At 37.3% G+C, this 19,880-nt stretch overlaps 1 protein-coding gene and 1 non-coding gene across 3 annotated transcripts in view; one reads left to right on the top strand and one right to left on the bottom strand.

Annotated features, from left to right (window-relative positions):
* The first annotated feature begins 1,995 nt into the window (after positions 1 to 1,995).
* Positions 1,996 to 19,880, top strand: part of DNAJC27 (DnaJ heat shock protein family (Hsp40) member C27) — a 32,817-nt gene continuing 14,932 nt past the window's right edge. For both annotated transcript variants that reach the window (XM_012788122.3, XM_012788123.3), the window contains exons 1-3: positions 1,996 to 2,283; positions 6,842 to 6,924; positions 11,018 to 11,087. In XM_012788122.3, the coding sequence (XP_012643576.1) occupies positions 2,197 to 2,283; positions 6,842 to 6,924; positions 11,018 to 11,087 (240 nt within the window). In that variant the 5' untranslated portion in view covers positions 1,996 to 2,196. The remainder of the gene's footprint in view (positions 2,284 to 6,841; positions 6,925 to 11,017; positions 11,088 to 19,880) is intronic.
* LOC142870339 (U7 small nuclear RNA) lies at positions 19,015 to 19,076 on the bottom strand. The gene has a single exon (XR_012918752.1). It is a non-coding gene; the product is annotated as a U7 small nuclear RNA (small nuclear RNA).

Here is a 19,880-nt window from a genome sequence, read left to right as displayed (position 1 = left end):
GCCTTGAAATTAAAGCACCAATTCAGATAGTTGCAACCTTTTGTAGAGAAAGAGTATGGAAAGGTACACAGCAGTATCTGTGGTATTTTATTTCTTAAATGGGTAGTGTATACACAGGTATTCATTATATTATTCTTTATATTTTTAAGTATGTCCAAAATATTTCACAATTTACTCTTTAAAAATATACATTTAAAATACGTAGAAATCTTTCTTAATACATAAAAATTGAAAACATAATGAAAGCATATAGGTACTGTTTATCGAGAGATTACCATGTATTCCATGTGTATATCCCCTATAATCCTTGCCACTGCCACATGCCTATGTTGCGCCAGCATAAAGTATAACAAAGCTGACTCCAAAACTCATGCTTACACTATACCTCCCAGATCCATACTACACAGCTAACTCATGTTTCTCTTTCTTCTTTTTATATTCAAAGACTGGAAAGAAAAAACTTTCTTGCTTTTTTAATTCCAAACTAATTTAATACATGTAGTAGAAAATGGAGCTATGTAATTTAAAATATGAAATATACCAGTATGAAAGAATAAATTTTAATCTTTGGCATGTTCTGCTGCTGTTAGTCTCAAATCATAACTAACAGTTGAAGATTTGACATTTTGCAATTATTCTTCCACAATACCAGTTCTATTACAGGGTCCAAGGCGAACTATCAAAATTAGATGTTTAGTGATTTATTAAATCATACTGAGAGGTCAGCATCTGGATTTGTGAAGAATCATAGTATAAATCCAATTCTTTTAAGCTTTAAACTATCAACATTCTAATCAGGATTTATATTTCATATTTGAAAAGAATTCTAGAAGCTTCATCAAATTGTCATTTATATTAGTTGATTATGAAAATAATCTAGAATAAGCTTTTTTCTTTAAAAACTTTGTTTCAAAATTAAAATGTTAAAAATCAGATTTAACTACTATGAAATTTTGAGCCTTTATTTCATTGTCTTCCTGTAACGTATTTCTTTTATGTTTAAAAGCTATGTGAGAACAGAAGCAGTGCTACCTTTGCCTTTGTAATTTACTGGGAAATTGGCAGCAATTCTTTTTCAGGGCACTAAATAATCATTGCCAAGTTCTGTTTATCTTCCGTAACTGAAGGTATTGACTCCAAAAAATTCTGTCCTGTCAGACGGGCTTTTATTCAAACAGCTGTTTTTCTCATTCTCTGGAATAAGAAAAGTGGTTAACTTAGCATTCATTATTCTTCTACTGTTAGGCTGTTAGCTAAAGGGAAGGCGAGATCAAAACACAAGGTTAAGTGTGTATGTGAGCAGCAGGCAGAAGAGGAAAATGAAGGCGCTTACAGCTACAATCATACGCCTCGACAGAGATGGACAAGAATGTTAAAGAAGCAACTACAGTAGTCTGGGCCTTCCTCCTACAGATGAATCATCTAATCCCGAGTCTGTCAGAGCTCTGTAATAAAGAAGCAAGTCTAAACTAAAACCCTTTCCTTGACTCCATATTTTAGAAACTAGAAAATGGTCGTTTCCTGTCTGGTTTCTTACAGAACCAGGCTTTCTTACAGAACTAGGGGTCCAACTTCCCACTTCCCTGGCTCTTGACTCTGCCTCCCATGGAGCTCGAGCAACAGGAACACAATATTGGAGGGGGAGAGCGGCAGCAGACGGGCCCAAGGGACCAAAGAAGAATACAGAAAAAAACACCCCCAAACGGACTGTGGTGTGGCTGGGCCTTGATCTAACTCATAATTCCAGATGCTACCAGACCTGCCCCGAACAGCCAACAAATATCGACCACTCGGCTGCGAATGCAGCAAATGCCCTGTCCTTGCACCCCTGAAAACAAGACCGCGCTCTCCACAAAGCGTAAACCCTGCCACAGCCCAACACCGCCTTCTTGTCGAGGGAGACGTTCTACGCTCGTCGCGCGACCCCAGAGAACAGGTAACCCGAGCCTCGACTCCGGGGACGAGTGATGACGTCAGCCGCCGGGCTCTAGCATCGCGAGACTGCCGGCTCCCTCCCCCGGCTCCCGGCGCTCCCAACCGCCCGCGCCTGCTGCGGGGCAGCGGCTGGGATGGCGAGCCGCGGAGCCGAGGTAGTGACGAGAGCAGCGGTTCCGCCATTGGACGAGGAGGCCTGAGGGACGGGCCAGCGGCGCACAAGGAGAGAGCTAGGCGGGTGGCCCCGAGAGAGCTAGGGCAATGGAGGCCAACATGCCGAAGCGGAAGGAGCCTGGCAAGTCCCTTCGCATCAAAGTCATCTCCATGGGCAACGCCGAAGTGGGAAAAGTGAGTACAGCGCGCCGGGAGGGGCGGGACTCCGCGCGGCGGTGCGACATGCCCATTGGCTGGAAGGGCGGCCACTCAACAGCCTGGGGCCCAGCCTCCTCCCCGCCCCCGAACAGGCCCAGGTCTTCTCAAAGCGGGTGCGGCTCCGCGAGGAGAACTATCCGACCTGTCTGACCTTTGTGTTGCCCCCTCCTCCACTGACGTCACTCTCCGGAAGGTGTCGGGGATGGCCTCTAACCCCTAAATATACTCCAAAGAGCGTAAGGAGGCCTAGGTCCTAACGTCGGGTCGTCGGCTTACATACCACATCTGTGTTCTGGATGGCCCGTTCAGGACCTAGAGGGGGAGAGTAAAAGTTTAGTTACCCCCAGCAGTGTTTGGAAGGCGATGGAACTTCATGGGGCGCGTGTGAGGATTTGAGATTAGTGGGATGGTGCTCAGCTGCCCGGAATCTACATTCCCATCCTAAGAGAGCGTACCTGAAGCTGACGTTTCATAGGGGAGGTGCAATGGATGGCGAGGATCCTGAGTTATTTTGTTTTGCTTTTTATTTCTGGTAGTGTTCCCACACCCATTCTCTCAAAGAAGCCTTAGTTCCACCGCCTTTCTGTCTGCTCCATCTCTTGGGTATCAGCTATAAACCCTCTGTTAGTATGGTGGGCCAGGGGGCCAGAGATGACCCAGGTCTTTCCCCAACTGAATTCTAAGACTGCCTCCTTTTCATCCAAATTCTCCTGGGTAAGTGGAAGCTGCTGGTCAAGAACCTCCCAAGGTCATCAAATCAGTGACAGAGACAGGATTAGAACCTGAGTCTTCACACACCCATTACAGTGCTCTTTCCATCATTGTATGCTGTCAAATCAATCCAGCCAGTGCCTAAATGGGAAAGAGATGTTAACGCGAGTAGTTAGGCCAGTACCCTGCACACAAAAGATGCTCAGTAAATATTTATTAATGTTTTTTGTTTGTATTTAGTATGATCCTATGCTAAAATATCTGTACTTATTAGTATAGCATTCACTGAAAGTACACATTTGTTGAATGTCAGCTGTGTGCCAAGTGTTAAAAGAAAAAGCCTCTAGATTATATACTAAACTGCTAAGTGGGCATGTCTCACTTTTGTAATTTTACTATGCCTAATGACGCAACACTAGAAGTGGCTCAAAATGACCATGGTCACGTTTATTTAACACTGTTCTAGATTTATTAGTCAATTCAGTTGGATAAGAAAAAGAAATAAAATGTAAAATATTAGAAAGGAGAAGGCAAAATTATCATTATTTGCTAATGATGCTATTGTTTACCTGGAAACCCAAAGAGAATTAACTGAAAAACTATTAGAAACAATAAGAATATTCAATAATGCAAAATTAATACACATAAATTAATAGCTTTATTATATCCAAATTATAAATTGGAATACATAATTGAAAAATAATTTTAATTTATAACAACCAAAATAAAGTACCTAGGTTTAAACTTAACATGAAATAGGTACAACCTATATGAAGAAAAATTTCTTTTTTTTTTTTTTTTTTTTTTTTTATTTTTTTATTTTTATTTTTTGTTCACAGAGAACCACTGAGAGAAAACTGGCTTGAGGCTTTGGGGTTTGTTGACTGCCAATGCAGAAAGTTGAGTTGGATATAAACAAAGACCACACAGAAATCTCAAGATTCCGCCATACAGGGGGTTAAGCCCTTAGGAAGCCCCTTTTTCTTCCCAGGGGATCTTTAAAAAAAATAAAAGCTTCATTGAGATATAATTCATATACAATTCACCTATTTAAAATGTACAATTCACTGGTTTTTAGTACATTCACAGAATTCCGCAACTGTCACCACAATCAATTATAGAACATTTTTATCATCCCCGCCAAAATCCCATCCAATTAGCAGTCTGTCCCCATTATCCCCAAATCCCCAACCTGAGGCAACCGCTCATCTACCTTCTGTCTCTAGGGATTTGCCTATTCTGGACATTTCATGTAAATGGAATCATGTATTATGTATATAGTCCTTTGTGACTTAGCGTATTTTCAAGGTTCATCCAAGTTGTAGCATGTATCAGTACTTCCTTTCTTCACATTGCAGAATAATATCCCATTGTATGGATATACTACATTTTTTTAATCCATTTATCAGTTGATGAACATTTGGCTTGTTTTTACTTTTTTGGTTATTATGGATAGTGCTAATGTGAGCATGTAGAAGTTTTTGTGTGGAAAGAGATGTGTTTTTAATCTCACTCAGATAAAATGCCATTTTTAGTACATATATTTCTAAGCTCATTGAAAAGTAAAATGTTAGGCTCTTATTATATTACCTCTTATAATTTTTAGAGCACTATCACAATTGTAATTTAAAGACTTAGTTTTATAATTATTTAGTTCCTCTCTTTTCCAATAAATTATAAAAACTTGATCCTGCCTTCATATCCCAGCACTTAACACACTGTCTAGCATGGGTTACAAACTCACCTATTTGTTAAATGCATGAATATGTATTTTTTTGTGTAGGTTCAGAAAAAGATTATTTTGTTTTTAATCCAACAGCTCAAATCACTATCTATGTCTTATCAGCTTGCCTTTCCATTTTATGCTTTTATTTTGTTGATTAATACCATATGTTTATTTCCAACATTTGAATGCTGTCAGTATTCATTATCAGTATTCTATATTTGAAAGATGTATTTAAGTAAATCAAATTGCCTGCATAGTTAATATTAAGTTAGTCTAGTTTTGTATTCATTTAATTTCATCTGTTACCTCTGTATTTGTTATTTACTTTAACTTGTAAGATCCTAAGGAACAGGCACTCTATCTCTTTGTGTTATAGGAACTGGTTATTAATACTATTACTTAAATGTGTATCTTCATAAGCAGTTTAGTTAGCATACCAGAGTCAAAGGACTTCCAGGTCCCTTAATCTTATGTAAAATTTTTTAAAGGCTTTATTTTTCTATGATATTATAAGAGAAAACATTTTGAGAAGTATTTTCAAGCTATAAAGTGTTTTTAAAAATGTAGCCTCTTAGCAGTAGTCAGTCCAAAGAAGTTTTTCCTTCAATTCACAATGAACTTACTAAATACTTTTTAAATGAACTATGCTGTCTAATTAATTTAGATCCAGGCTCATCAGGAAAGGATTTGAACAAAATAAACTCCATTATAGGCATTTCAAATGAATTATAAGTTACATGAGTTCTAAGAATTGTTATTAATATATAAGTCCTTTAGAATTGGTTTTTCTTTACCATTCAAAATCAGAAAGAGTCCAAGCTTCTCTTAAATTGATTGATGCTTACTTATGTTTATTTAGTAATTATCAAATCCCTGCTTTCTGAAAGACACTGAGCTATTAATTGTTGCTGCAAGAGCTATAAGGTAGTAAAATACTGATGCATGCCTAAAGTAGTTTATTGTCTAGCAGAAGAGAAAAAATTAACTGACAATACCAGGCAATATATGACTAATGGAAAATACATAGTGTGGTGTGTGCATGTATGTGTGTGGTATATATAATAGTATACATGTAAAGTGCTAGAGGAGTTCAGATGCATGGCATACACACATGGAAGAGTTTAAATGCAGGCAAGATCACTTATAATCTGGGTGCTCAGAATTTGATCTGGGCCTTAAAGATAAGTAAGATTTGGAAAGAAAAGAGAAAGCTGATTACAAATAGAGAGAAAAGAAATAACAAAAGTCAGGAAGTTGTGGGTCCTGGGAGTTTTGTAGAAATGGAGAATTTATACAGAAAAGTTTAGACACAGAAGATAGATTAGGGCTAGATTATGGAGGACCTTGAATAAAGGACAAAGAAATTTGGATTACAAACTCTTGGCAAAGAGAAGCTGCTGAAGATTTTTGAGTTAGGGAAGTGAAATAATGGTGTGCAGTGTTGATTGAAGTTGGGAGGGGAAGGAGGCAGAAAGACCAATAATGAATTTTCTATAGTTGTCTAGGAGTAAATGATGAAGACCTAAATCAAAGTGTTATCAATTGGAATTGGAATGAAAGGGAAAATGGAAAAAACATTCAAAAGATGATTTAGAAAGGATCAGAATCAAATATGACTTCAATAATTGGATCCTTTGTGATTGGGAAAATGGTAGTATTATTAACAGAACTAGGATATCAGCAGGGTGAGTTGCTTTCTTGTTCATATTTGGACATGTTGAATTGGAGGTAACAGCAGGACATCTAAGTAGAAACTAGTCTAATAGATATTTGGAGATTGGGGTCTGATCTTGGGAGTGAGGTCAAGGTTAGACAGATATTTTGGTGGTATCATCGAAAGTGTAAGAATAGAAGAGGTCTTTAAAAGAAAAGAGCACAGTATTGTGAACTATACTGATAATATATCTCTATTTAATAGTAGGAGAAGAATTTTAAAATAATTTTTCTTTAAAATCTTTGCTTTTAGCCTTTCTTTTAGTTATTTTATAGTTTTGACTTTTCAAAATGCTTTTTCATAGTGGTGAATGAAGAAATATACTAATTTTATGTGTGTTCCCCAATGTGTATTTACTAAATGCCTGTGTTTTACGTTTTTAGAGCTGTATTATAAAGCGATACTGTGAGAAGAGATTTGTGTCTAAATACCTGGCAACAATTGGAATTGACTATGGAGTCACAAAGTGAGTATATTGTTTCCCTGGGCTTGTAAATTACACAGGAATTCAGAACTCTTTCTAAAATGATCTATATTTGCATCAGTGCACTTACACAGATAATCTTGAAACAGAGGCTTAAAGATAAATTGGGAAAGATAGGATTAAGAGACCTTGACAGGTATGTAGTGATCATATCATTCCTTCATTCAGTCCATGTACTGAGCACATTCCATTCACCAGGCCTTGTGTTGGGTGTAGAGTCTACAAGGATGAATGCCAACACAAAGCCTAACTGACATATGTAGCTTTTCAGAAAATATGTTTCTATTTAAGTAGGTCTTATCAGCAGGTGTGTTTTTAGAGCATTTTAAAATATTCTCTCTAAAAATTCTAAATATGTGGAAAATTTTCAATCAGAAAACTTCCCTTATTGGTTTATGATCTTCATAGTCTATTGGAATCCAGTGTAAATGATCTGGGAAGAGTAAAGTTGGGTCTAATTGGGAATTTATGTGGAGGTGAATCAAGAGTGGGTGATGAAGCTTGGGAGCTAGGATTCAATTAGCAGGAAATAACCATAGAGTAGAATTGGGGTAGATAGCACACTCCTTAAACATGGAATTTTAGTGCTCACTCTTCTCTTATTACACACTTTACTCTCCATCCACGCTGAACTGCTGCCCTCATACTTTCCTATCTCAGTGCCATTATTCATTCTGTCCACTTGGAATGTGCCTTCCCCTCATCTCTCCACCTGCCAAGCTCTTCAAGGTCTAAAATTCTACTGTTCCCATGAGGCCTTCTGAACACCCCCTCTATTAGTCAGGACTCTTTGGTTGCAAATGACAGAAATGTTAAAGTTCTTAGGCTGGGCGCAGTGGCTCACGCCTGTAATCCTAGCACTTTGGGAGGCTGAGGCGGGCGGATTGCTCAAGGTCAGGAGTTCGAAACCAGCCTGAGCGAGACCCCGTCTCTACCAAAAATAGAAAGAAATTAATTGACCAACTAAAAATATATATATAAAAAATTAGCTGGGCATGGTGGCGCATGCCTGTAGTCCCAGCCACTTGGGAGGCTGAGGCAGTAGGATTGCTGAGCCCAGGAGTTTGAGGTTGCTGTGAGCCAGGCTGACGCCATGGCACTCACTCTAGCCTGGGCAACAAAGCGAGACTATGTCTCAAAAAAAAAATGTTAAAGTTCTTGATGCTATTTATGGTACTTATCATAAATTGCTTTCAGTATAATTATTATTTGTATATGTTTAATGTCTCCTGCTAGTATAAAGTTTCTCCAAGTGCTTGGCATAGTGCTTATGTCTAGTAGATACTCAACACATGTATATGGTTAGGTAAGATGCTTATATCTAGAGAGCAGATTTGCCAGATTAGAATATGAGGGCAATATTCAGGAAGGTAGACCAAAGTGGTGGGGTGTATCTAGCAGAATGTCAATTATGTGAAGGGCAGAGTCAAGTTCAGGTGCGTCTTTCATGACTGTAATCAAAGGGGCTCAAGTATGTGGTAAAGTAAAAAAACCCAAGAGTTCTATGTAATACTATTATAGTATCATTTTTCAACTGTATTTTTGCAAGTTTTCTTTGAAGAATGAAAATTGGAGCTCTTGGCAATGAAATATATGAAGTTCTTCATTTGAAATCTACATTTCTTTCTTTCTAGTTTTCCTTTTCTCTTTCTACTTCAAGGCATAGGATTTCAACAATGTTGTGGTAGGATATTCTATTTAAGGCAGTTTTGTTTTGAATTCATATAAGTAGCTAGTTTATTTATTAAGAAATAAGAACATATTATGTCATAGGACTGTCTGTGGTTTATTCAACAGAATATTCTGTTTCTGGCTGAAATTTGTTGGAAAAGATGGTTGTCCCCTGATGAATCAGGAGGATAAAATTGACAGAAACCTATTCAAACCAACTCAAGCAAAATAAAAGAAAAAGGATATCAATCAATTCATGTAATCCAATTACAAGGATGATGCAGCTGGGCATCAGAGATGGCTAGAACCAGTACAGAATACAGACAGGTCATTTGATTACATCTGTCTCCCTCTGTACCTGTTGGCTTCAGTCTTTTAAGTGGGCTTCCTCTACACAGCTGCCAGCAGTTCTGACACTCACACTTTTAACTTTACTTCTAGAGCTGGACTAAAACTAATATCCTACATTTAGAAGCCCCAGGGAAAATTTTGATTAGCCCAAGTGGGGACTGGTACCTTTCCCCAGATCAGCTGTGGCTAACAGTGGGATCCATAAGATGGCAGAAGCCCTATGAACCACAATTAAGAGAAGGAAGAGGGTGTGCTGTTTTGTAAAGTCAAAACAATAAATATCCATTCCAGTCTTTTTGCTTTAAATATGGTAAACCTCAGATTTCAGTGTGTTTAAAATTACTTGTAGCATTTGTAAAAATGCGGATTACTGTAGCCCACCCTCTAACATTTTGATTTACTGGGTTTGAGGTGGGGCACAGGAATCTGCATTTTCGATAACACCCCTCCCAATAATTATGATGCAGATGGTCTTCAGACCACACTTAAGACAGCACTGATTTAAGAAATTACCATTTTTCTTTAAGTAATTTCCTCTGTCTGGCTTCTGAATTAAATTGACTTTTGGTTTTCAACATGTGAACATATTTGCGTTATTTCCTGACTTTATAGACTTTCTAGGTTCCATCAGCTGTCTTTTTAAGGTAAATTTTTTTACTGTAAATTATTAGACCAGATCTTCTCCACATGTTCTCAAGTTCTGTTATTATTTTGTTTTGCTTTGCTTTTCTCATACTCTCTCTGATTTTACAGATGTTAAAATGAAAACAAATATGTACCTTACAATTGATGAAATATGGCAGATAACTCAGTAATGAAGAAATCATAAGATGATTAATGTTTAGCTTGATTTAAACATAGAAGTAATATGAAATAACTGTAGTAATTATGATTTCAGAACAGAAAATGAATGCTATAAACAGGGAATAATAATAAATAAACTCAGAGATAGTATAGGGACAGTGAGACATGCACGTGCTGATGTGCTCTGTGTCTTCCATACCAGGAGTCATATCAATGCTGTCTAAACCTGAAACATGTTACTTATAAAACATAATGACTCTAATCTGTTAATTTATTGTTAATAGTCTCTATTCTTAACTTTAGGAGGGATATTTTAGGAAATATTTCTTATGTTGAGGAAACATTTGTATTTAAAGTTCAGTAATTCTCCCAGTTCACTTCAGTTTCTTCTTCTTTTGTTAAATTCAATAAAAAAGTAAATTTTATATTTTTTATTTTAAAATAGTATAATCCCATTTTTATAAGGATATTTGTTTATCAATTTTATCTATGCATAGAAAAATCTGCAGTGATGTTCATCTATATTAATGAAAGTTATTCTAGATGTTAGGGTTTGGAATAACTTTTAAATGTTTTTCTTTGGTTTTTTTTGTAGTTCTTTGTATTTTTCTTTAGTGTTTGAATTATTTATAATATTCATTAATTATTTTTCAGTAGTGATTTTTCTTTAAAAAATAGATGAGAAACAAATATGCCATAATGTTAACAGTAGTTAATTCTCATATGAATGGTTATTGTTTCCCCTTTTGTTCTTTATTTTTAAATTTCTGAAAACAAATTGACTATTGCTTTTGCTCAAATAAAGATCACAAGAAAATTCAGACATCATTAACAAACATGTTTGCTATTCTACTGCTCGGTAACCCCTGGTAGTAGTTAAGATGTCTCTGACTAAGTGAAATAAAACTTTGTTTTCCTTTGTCTTGCTCCTACTTATTCCAAATCAATTTTTCCTAATGCCAAATAATAGCTACCATTTGTGGCTTGAAGTATCTTGAGGTGAAGGTGAGAGTAAATGGGGGTACCTACTCCAAGTGGGTTCAGTGTTCTTGAAATAAGGAAGCAGGATCATCTGCCAAGATGCTGGCTGCTATTGTAAAGATTGTCTGGGATCAAGAAAAGGCACTAAGAAAGTCGTTTTTAAATATCACACACATACCCTTTTGAAATTCCTAAATGATATAAATGTTACTAATGTGAATGTAGAAACCATGACCTTTTTGGGATTGTTTGCATTTGAACATTTCAGGGTACAAGTCAGAGACAGAGAAATCAAAGTTAACATCTTTGATATGGCTGGACATCCCTTCTTCTATGAGGTAAGAAAGACTTTTTGAAAAAACCAATATTATTGGTGATTTTGGGAAAAGATCCAGAATTATCTGAAACAACCAATATTCAAACTATGTGTAAAATTAGGTAAATTTAGCTCATGATTATGGCTTACCTTCTGAGTCTTCATAGATAACCTGTTGATCTTGCATGCTATCCCCCGAAACAGGGATAGGAAATTTCATTGCTAATGTTTCAAACACTTAGATAAGACATTTTAACTTTCAGAGGTCTTTTGCTTTTTACTTCATACTTTAGTCCAAAATGTGAAAGAATAATTACATTTATACTTGGGCTTAAGAACTTAGTGATGTAACTTCTTTCACAGTAGGGTACTAGAGTGATCTTTCCTGTTCACTCCTAGTCATGTGTCTTCTTTCTCCAGAAAAAGCTAAAGCAACCCCACATGGTTTACTTTGGCCTGCTTATAAATCCTAAATAATCCCAAAGTGAATTTCATGGCCATTCTTTTTGTTTTTCCTTCTTGGGCTTTTTCATTTTCCCTGAGGAAAATGAGTTTGGCTGTTGCACTTCTGCTCTTCTCTTTATTATTTCCTTCCTCTGCTTGCTTTAGGATTATTTTGCTCTTTTTGTTCCAAGTTCTTGAGGTGGGAGCTTAGATTATTGATTTGAGACTTTTTTCTTTTCTAATACATACATTTAATGCTACATATTCCCCTCTCAGAACTGCTTTAAGTGTGTCCTACAAATTTTGATATATTTTCATTTTCATTCAGTTCAATATATTTTTTTAAATTTCCCTTGAGATTGTTGTTTAATTTTCAAGTGTTTGCAGATTTTCCTGTTATTTGTCTGTTACTGATTTCTAGTTTGATTTCATTGTGGTCAGAGAACACACACTCTACAGTTCTAATTCACTTGTTAAGGTTTGTTTCATGGCTCAGGATATGGTCTATCTTGATATATGTTCTGTGGACACTTGAAAAGAAAGTGTATTCTGCTGTTGTTGATGGAGTGTTTTATAAATATCTATTATATCCTTTTGGTCAATGATGATGCTGTGTTCTTCTGTAGCCTTGCTGATTTTCTGTTTAATTGGCCTAGCAATTGCTGACAGAGGGTGTTGATGTTTCAGACTATAATTGTGGATGTGTGTGTTTCTCCTTTAAGTCCTATCACTTTTTGCTTCACATATTTTGCAACTCTTTTGTTTGGTACATACACATTTAGGATTGCCATGTCTTCATTCTATAATTTAATCATTATATAGTGTTCCTCTCTATCTCTGATCAATTTCTTTGCTCTGATATCTACTTTATGTGATACTAATATGGTCACTTTTGCTTTCCTTTGATTGGTGTTTGCATGATATATCTTTTTCTATCCTTTTACTTTCTACCTGCTTATATTATTATATTTGAAGTGACTTGTAGATGACAGATAGTTGGATCACCTTTTTAAATCTATTACGGCAATTTCTGTTTTATAATTGGTATATTTAGGTCACTTACATTTAATATAATCATTACATCAGGAGTTAAGCCTACCATTTTATTTTTTGTTTTCTGTTTAATTCTCTGTTTTTTGTTTCTCAGCTTGCTTTTTCCTGCCTTCCTGTGGGTTACTTGAACACTTTTTGAATTCCATTTTGATTTGTCTATAGTGTTTTTGAATAAATCTCTCAGTATAGCTTTTTCAGTAGATGCTCTAGTTATTACTTTATATAACATCACATTCTACTGGTGTTATCATTTTTAAAATTTGTTGTATAGAAACCTTTCCTCCTCTTAGTCCCTTTATCATTCCCCATTTATAATATAATTGTTTTAAATAGTTTCTCTGCACACATTCAGAATCATATTAGACAGTGTTTAATTTTTGTTTCAACTATCAAACAGATTACTAAGCAAATTTAGAAAACTTGAGGGAAGGAAAGCATATTCACTTTGTTTACTCTGTTCTTTTGTCCTTCCTAATGTTTCAAGGTTCCTTCTCTTACCATTTCCTTTCTGTTTAGAGAACTTGCTTTAGCCATTCTTTAGAGTAGGTCTGCTGGGGACAGATTTTCTTAGTTTTCCTTGATTGAGCTTGATTGAGAATGTCTTGATTTCCCCTGCATTCCTGAAGAATATTTTTGCTGGGTATAGGCTTCTGGGTTGGTTCTTTTCTCTGAGTACTTGAAAAATATTGTGCCTCTTCTCTTTGGCCTCCATAGCTTCCGATGATAAATCTGCTGTCATTTGGAATGTTTTTTTTTTTTCTCCCATAGGAGAAGTGTCTTTTTCTCTGGCTGCTTTCAAGATGTTTTCTTTGTCTTTAGTTTTTAGAGGTTGGTATGTGTTGGCTTGAATTTCTTTGGGTTTATCCTGTTTGGGATTTTCTCAGCTGCTTAAATCTGTAGGTTTAATCTGTATCTCTTGCTACTTTAAAAATTTTTTCAAGCCATTATTTCTTAGAATACTTTTTTAGCCTCCCCTTGTTTCTCCTCTCCTTTCTGGATTCTGATCTTTTGTTCTAGTACAACAGGCTAAGTTGGACAGGCTAAGGCTTGGTTCTTTTTTTTTTTTTCCAAGTCTTTTTTTTCTCTCTGATTTTTAGATTGGGTAATTTTTGTTATTCTGCCTTCTATAATAGTTCACTAATTCTGTCCTATTGCCCCTTCTATTTTGCTGTTGAGCCCAACCTCTAAGCTTTTTATTTCCATTATTCTTTAGTTCTAAAATTTCTAGTGAGCCTTTGATGGAGTGAGCGGGGATGAGGAGACAGTTTTTTTCTGAGATATTTGGCTGGAATAGAGTGGTTATAGTCTAAAGTTTTTTTTTATCTTGCTAAGCTGCCCCTCTCCTTGTCCTTTGGCTAGAGAGATCTGGCTTTTATCAGGGCTTTTTTCTGCACCTGTTGGCATTTTTGATTGTACTTCTTCAGCTCCAAGTCTTGGATATACAAAGCAAAAGAAAAGTCAGGGAACTCACATCACATCCTTCCTTGGGTCTTAAGGTCTCTTGCTTATCTACTGCCTCATTGTCACCTTTCAGAGGTTTTTTAGTGTATGTTTTATGTATAATGTCTTGGATTTTATTTGTACTTAGCAGGAGGAGTAGGGAAAAAGTACACCTGCTCCATCTTCCCAGAGTAAACAGGCTGTTTAATCTTCCACCTTGTGAATATACCCAAATATTTAGATTAAGTGAATTCCTTTTAAATGTAAAGTCTTATAGTGGGTTAAATCAATTTCACAAGTATAGAATATTGTCCGTGAAAAAGGCATGTAGCTCTAGTTTACCACAAATTTGACATAGATTCTTACTACCAGAAATGCTATGTAGATCTTAGATTAGACCAAAGTCATGTAAATGGAGGTGCCTGAGAATTAATGTGGTCCAGACTCCTGCCCATTGTAAGATTTCTTTCTGCAGCATTCCTCATTAGTAGTCATCATTCATTCACAGATAACTGTATGCCAGTTTCTTTGCTGGACATTGGAAATACATGGTCACTTGTCCTCATGGAACATAAATATATTAGAGAAGAAACATAATTAAACGACAGAATGCTTGGGAGCACTTAATACCCACACCTAACTTATCTGGGAGCCCAGAAAGTCCTGTTGAAGGAAGAACATTTAAACTAAGAGTTGATGGATGAGTAAGTTATGCAGGTTGTTGGGACTCCAGGAATAATATAATACTCAGGAGAGTTTTCAGTGGTACAGATTATAAGAGTTTGGAGAATAAATATCTATAGTCATGGGAGTCTTACTGCTTCATGAGCTTTATCCTTCGCAGACTTAAAAATTCTATATTAGCAGCTTCTCCTTTTTTTTTGAGATAGAGTCTCACTCTATTGCCTGGACTAGAGCGCCGTTGTGTCACCCTATCTAATAGCAACCTCAAACTCCTGGGCTCAAGCAATCCTCCTGCTTCAGCCTCCTGAGTAGCTGGGACCACCGGCATACACCACTACGCCTGGCTAATTTTTTCTATTTTTAGTAGAGACAGGGTCTCGCTCTTGCTCAGGCTGGTCTTGAACTCCTGACCTCAAGTGATCCCCCGCCTCGGCCTCCCAGAGTGCTAGGATTGCAGGTGTGAGCCACCATGCCTGGCCTAGCAGCTTCTCCTTTATGAAGGATGCCTTCCTTTGAATTTCACCACCGATGCTGGCCTTGTTTTTGAAGCAGCATGTACTGAATCTGTGCTTCTATAAGAGAGCCTTTCTAATAGTGTGAGTCTGCTCTTTTCTAGGTAAAACATTTTTTATTCCTGCAGAGCTAGACCTGTCAGCATTCCTAGTTGGTAACCTTTGTGGATGATCTCTAGTTAGCTGATGTGGAGCTGAGAACTGAATACAACATTCCAGATATTGTCTAACTAGTGAAAAACACTAATATTTCTGTTACTTTCTGTCATTAGACACTAGATGCCTATTAATGGAACCTGAAATTGCAATAGCTTTTTTTCCTGACAGCTTATAAACATAGAAGTATAATTAGTAGAAACTCCTTGAAATCATCACTTCTGAAGTATCTTTTCACTGAAATAGCCCTGATCTCTTGTTTTTTGCAAATATTTGCTGCCTGTAGCTCAAACCCTCTTTTTAAAAAAAATTTTTTTTAATCTTTTTTTTCTAGAGACAGGGTCTTGCTCTGTCACCCAGGCTGAAGTGCAGTGGCACGGTCATAGCTCACTGCAGCTTTGAACTCCTGAGTTCAAAGGATCCTCCCGCCTCAGCCACCCAAGTAGCTACAAGCCCTCCTTTTTTGATGAGACCAAAGCCACCTTCATCTTTCTAAGCCCCAAGTTGACCAAAGTATACCTCTGCTCAGCATATACGTATTGAAGTACGATCCCTGGTTTCCTCAAATCCTTGGTGCCTGTCCTCCATCAAAGCATCTGCTGTCACCAGTTCTCTTGACAGGTTGCCCCAAAGGGCCTGCTGAGGCAGGAAAGTCTGCTTAGTATGTGAGGTAGCAACCTCAGAGTAGAGCGTCAGAGGGAGGACTGCAAGAGGAATGGCAGGGCCTGTTACTTGCCACCAGCCTTGCTTCCGCTGAGGCACACAACTGAATTCAGAGAAACTTTCTGAGGCTTCAGTGATGTTAAACTAATAGCTTTCTCTAGTTTACCAGCTAATTTGCCATCTCTGCTTTAAGAAATAATCCCAATTCTCTTAGCACCCTATTTAATTAAACTTTTGATGCAGCAAGTCTGCCTGGACTAACAGTGGAAAGCTGTCTGGGGAGACTAGAATAATGGAACTGTAGGGGACCACTCAGACACCTACTTTGACCCTTTTATTTTACAAGTGAGGAAACTAATGGTTGGGGTAATAAAATAACATATTCAAGATTACATAGTTTACTAGTTGCTGAGCCCAGACTTCAACTTGAGCCCCTTGAAGGAGAAATCTATTGAGCTTTCTTACGTCTGTTTTTACACACAAATCTCCCTCTGGAGAGTATGACCTGCATTTTGAAATTTTTCCTTTTTCCCTCTACTTTTGTTCTCCATTGTAGCATATCCAGCCATTTGATCCAACAAATCTGTCTCAAATACTTGTAAAGGCATACTTTGCAGATACTGAGTGTTCAGTCCCAGACCACCACAATAAAGCAAAAATCACAATACAGTGAGTCATGAAAATTTATTGGTTTCCCAATGCGTATAAAAGTTATGTTTATTACTTACTGTAGTCTATTTATTAAGTGTGCAATAGCATTATGTCTAAAAAAGCAATGTACATACCTTGATTAAAAAATAAAAAATGCTTTATTGCTAAAAATGCATATTGCTTTATTGCATTATGTCTAAAAGAGCAATGTACATACCTTGATTAAAAAATAAAAAATGCTTTATTGCTAAAAATGCTGATGATCAGCCTTCAGTGAGCCATAATCTTTTTTGCTGGAGGAGGGTCTTGCCTGGATGTTGATGGCTGCTGACTGATGAGGATGGTGGTTGCTGAAGATTAGGGTGGCTGTTTCTTAAAATAAGGCAACAGTGAACTTTGCCCCATCAATTAACTCTTCCTTTCACAAAAGATTTCTCTGTAGCATGTGCTGTTGTTTGATAGCATTTTACCCACAGTAGAACTTTCAAAATTGGAGTCAATCAACTAAGTTTATGTAATATTCTAACTCCTGTGTCATTTCAAGAGTGTTCATAGCATCTTCACCAGGATTAGATTCCATCTCAAGAAACTACTTCTGGCCGGGCGCTGTGGCTCACGCCTGTAATCCTAGCTCTTGGGAGGCCGAGGCGGGCGGATTGCTCAAGGTCAGGAGTTCAAAACCAGCCTGAGCAAGAGCGAGACCCCGCCTCTACTATAAACAGAAAGAAATTGATTGGCCAACTGATATATATATATATAAAAAAAAAAAAAATTAGCCGGGCATAGTGGCGCATGCCTGTAGTCCCAGCTACTCGGGAGGCTGAGGCAGAAGGATCACTCGAGCCCAGGAGTTTGAGGTTGCTGTGAGCTAGGCTGACGCCACGGCACTCACTCTAGCCTGGACAACAAAGTGAGACTCTGTCTCAAAAAAAAAAAAAAATTTAAAAAAAAAAAAAAAAAAGAAACTACTTCTTTGCTCATCTGTGAGAAGCAACTGCTCATCCATTAAAATTTTATCATGAGGTTACAGCAATTCAGTCACATGGTCAGGCTCCACTTCTAGTTCTAGTTCTCTTGCTATTTCTACTACATCTGCAGTTACTACTTCCACTGACATCTTAAATCCCTCAAAGTCATCCATGGGGGGAGGGGGATCAACTTCTTCCAAACTCCTGTTAACGTTGATATTTTTACTGACTCCCATGAATCATGAGTGTTCTTAATGGCATCTAGAATGGTGAATCCTTTCTGAAGGCTTTCAAATTACTTTGCCCACATCCATCAGAGGAATCATTATCTGTGGCAGCTGTAGCCTTGTGAAATATATTTCTTAGATAATAGACTTGAAAGTCAAAATTACTCTTTGATCTGTGAGCTGCAGAATGGATGTTATATTAGCAGGCATGAAAACGACATTAATCTCCTTGTACATCTCCATCAGAGCTCTTGGGTAACCAGGTGCATTGTCAATAAATAATATTGACAGTAATATTTTGAAAGAAATCATTTTTTCTGAGTAGTAGGTCTCAGCAGTGGGCTTAAAAAATATCTAGTAAACCATGCTGCAAACAGATGTGCTGTCATCCAGGCTTTGTTGTTCCATTTGTAGAGAATAGGCAGAGTAGATTTAGCATAATTCACAAGAGCCCTAGGGTTTTTGGAATGGTAAATGAGCCTTGAAACTTAAAGTCTACTACTGCATTAGCCCCTAACGAGAAAGTCAGCCTGTCCTTTGAAGCTTTGGAGCCAGGCATTAACTTGTCCTCTCTAGCTGTGAAAGTCCTAGATGCCATCTTCTTCCAGTAGAAAGCTATTTCATCTACATGGAAAATCTGTTGTTTAGCTTCAGATTTTCATCTATGATCTTAGCTTGATCTTCTGGCTAACTTGCTGCAGCTTCTACATCAGCATTTGCTGCTTGACCTTGTACTTTTATGTTATGGGGATGGCTTCTTTTCTTAAACCTCATGAACCAACCTTTTCTAGCATCAAACTTTTCTTCTGCAGCTTCCTCACCTCTCTCAGCCCACATAGAAGCAAAGAGAGTTAGGGCCTTTGTCCTGGATTAGGCTTTGGCTTAGGGGAATGTTGTGGATGGTTTGAACTTTTATCCAAGCCACTAAAACATTCTCCATGTCAGTGATAAAGCTCTTTCACTTTCTCATCATTTATTTGTTCACTGGAGTAGCACTTTCAGTTTCCTTCAAGACCTTCTCCTTTGCATTCATGACTTGGCTAACTGTTTGTTACAAAGAGGCCTGGCTTTCAGCCTATCTTGGCATTCAACATGCCTTCCTCACTAAGCTCAACCATTTCTAGCTTTTTAAAATTATATTTTATTTTTTAAAGCATCTTCCAGTGAGGACCAGAAAACGTGCTAGACAAATTCTAAAAGAGCTATAACACTAATCATTTATAGCTTTTGATTTTATGTGAGAGCCATGTGATTCTTTCTTTCTTTGAATACTTAGAGGTCACTGTAAGATTATTAACTGGCCTAATTTCAATATTGTTGTGTATCAAGGAATGGGGAGGCCTGAGGAGAAAGGGTGGGGGGGAACAGCTGGTTGGTGGAGCAGCATACACATTTATCAGTTAAGTTCTCCATCTTATATGGTTGTGGTATGTAACACCCCAAAACATTTTCAATAGTAACATCAAAGATCACTGATCACAGGTCACCATAACAAATATAATAATAATTAAAAAGTTTGAAATACTATGAAAATTGCCAAAATGTGACACAGAGACATGAAGTGAGCACATGCTGTTAGAAAAATGGTGCTGAGAGACTTGCTTGACACAGGGTTGCCACAAACTTTGAATTTGTAAAAAATGCCATATCTGCAAAGCACAGTGATGTGAAGTGCAATAAAACGAGGCATTCCTGTATCTGCTAGGCCCCATGGGTGGCACAAGGATGGATGCATCAAGATGCATGCCTTCATGTTACTTCCAGTCTAGTGGGGAAGACAGCTAGATGTGCTAGTAACTATAAAATTGGGCAGGAAGTGACATCAGCACTGTTAGAAGTACAAAACACAGTGGTATTCCAAAGGACATGGAAGTTCCATTCTCTTTGGCAGGGGTAGGTGCTAGGTAGTAAGGAAGGGGACAGAAAAGCTGCATGAAAGATACGGCATTATAACTAGGCCTTAAAAGAGTAAAGATAAAGACATGTCAGTTCCAGATGGAGCTAGTAAGGCAATAGA

This window comes from Microcebus murinus, chromosome 3 (genome assembly GCF_040939455.1).
Source record: "Microcebus murinus isolate Inina chromosome 3, M.murinus_Inina_mat1.0, whole genome shotgun sequence".
NCBI classification, from domain to species: Eukaryota; Metazoa; Chordata; class Mammalia; order Primates; family Cheirogaleidae; genus Microcebus; species Microcebus murinus.
Note: the sequence above shows the minus strand (reverse complement) of the source record. Positions and strands in the feature narration are given on the sequence as shown.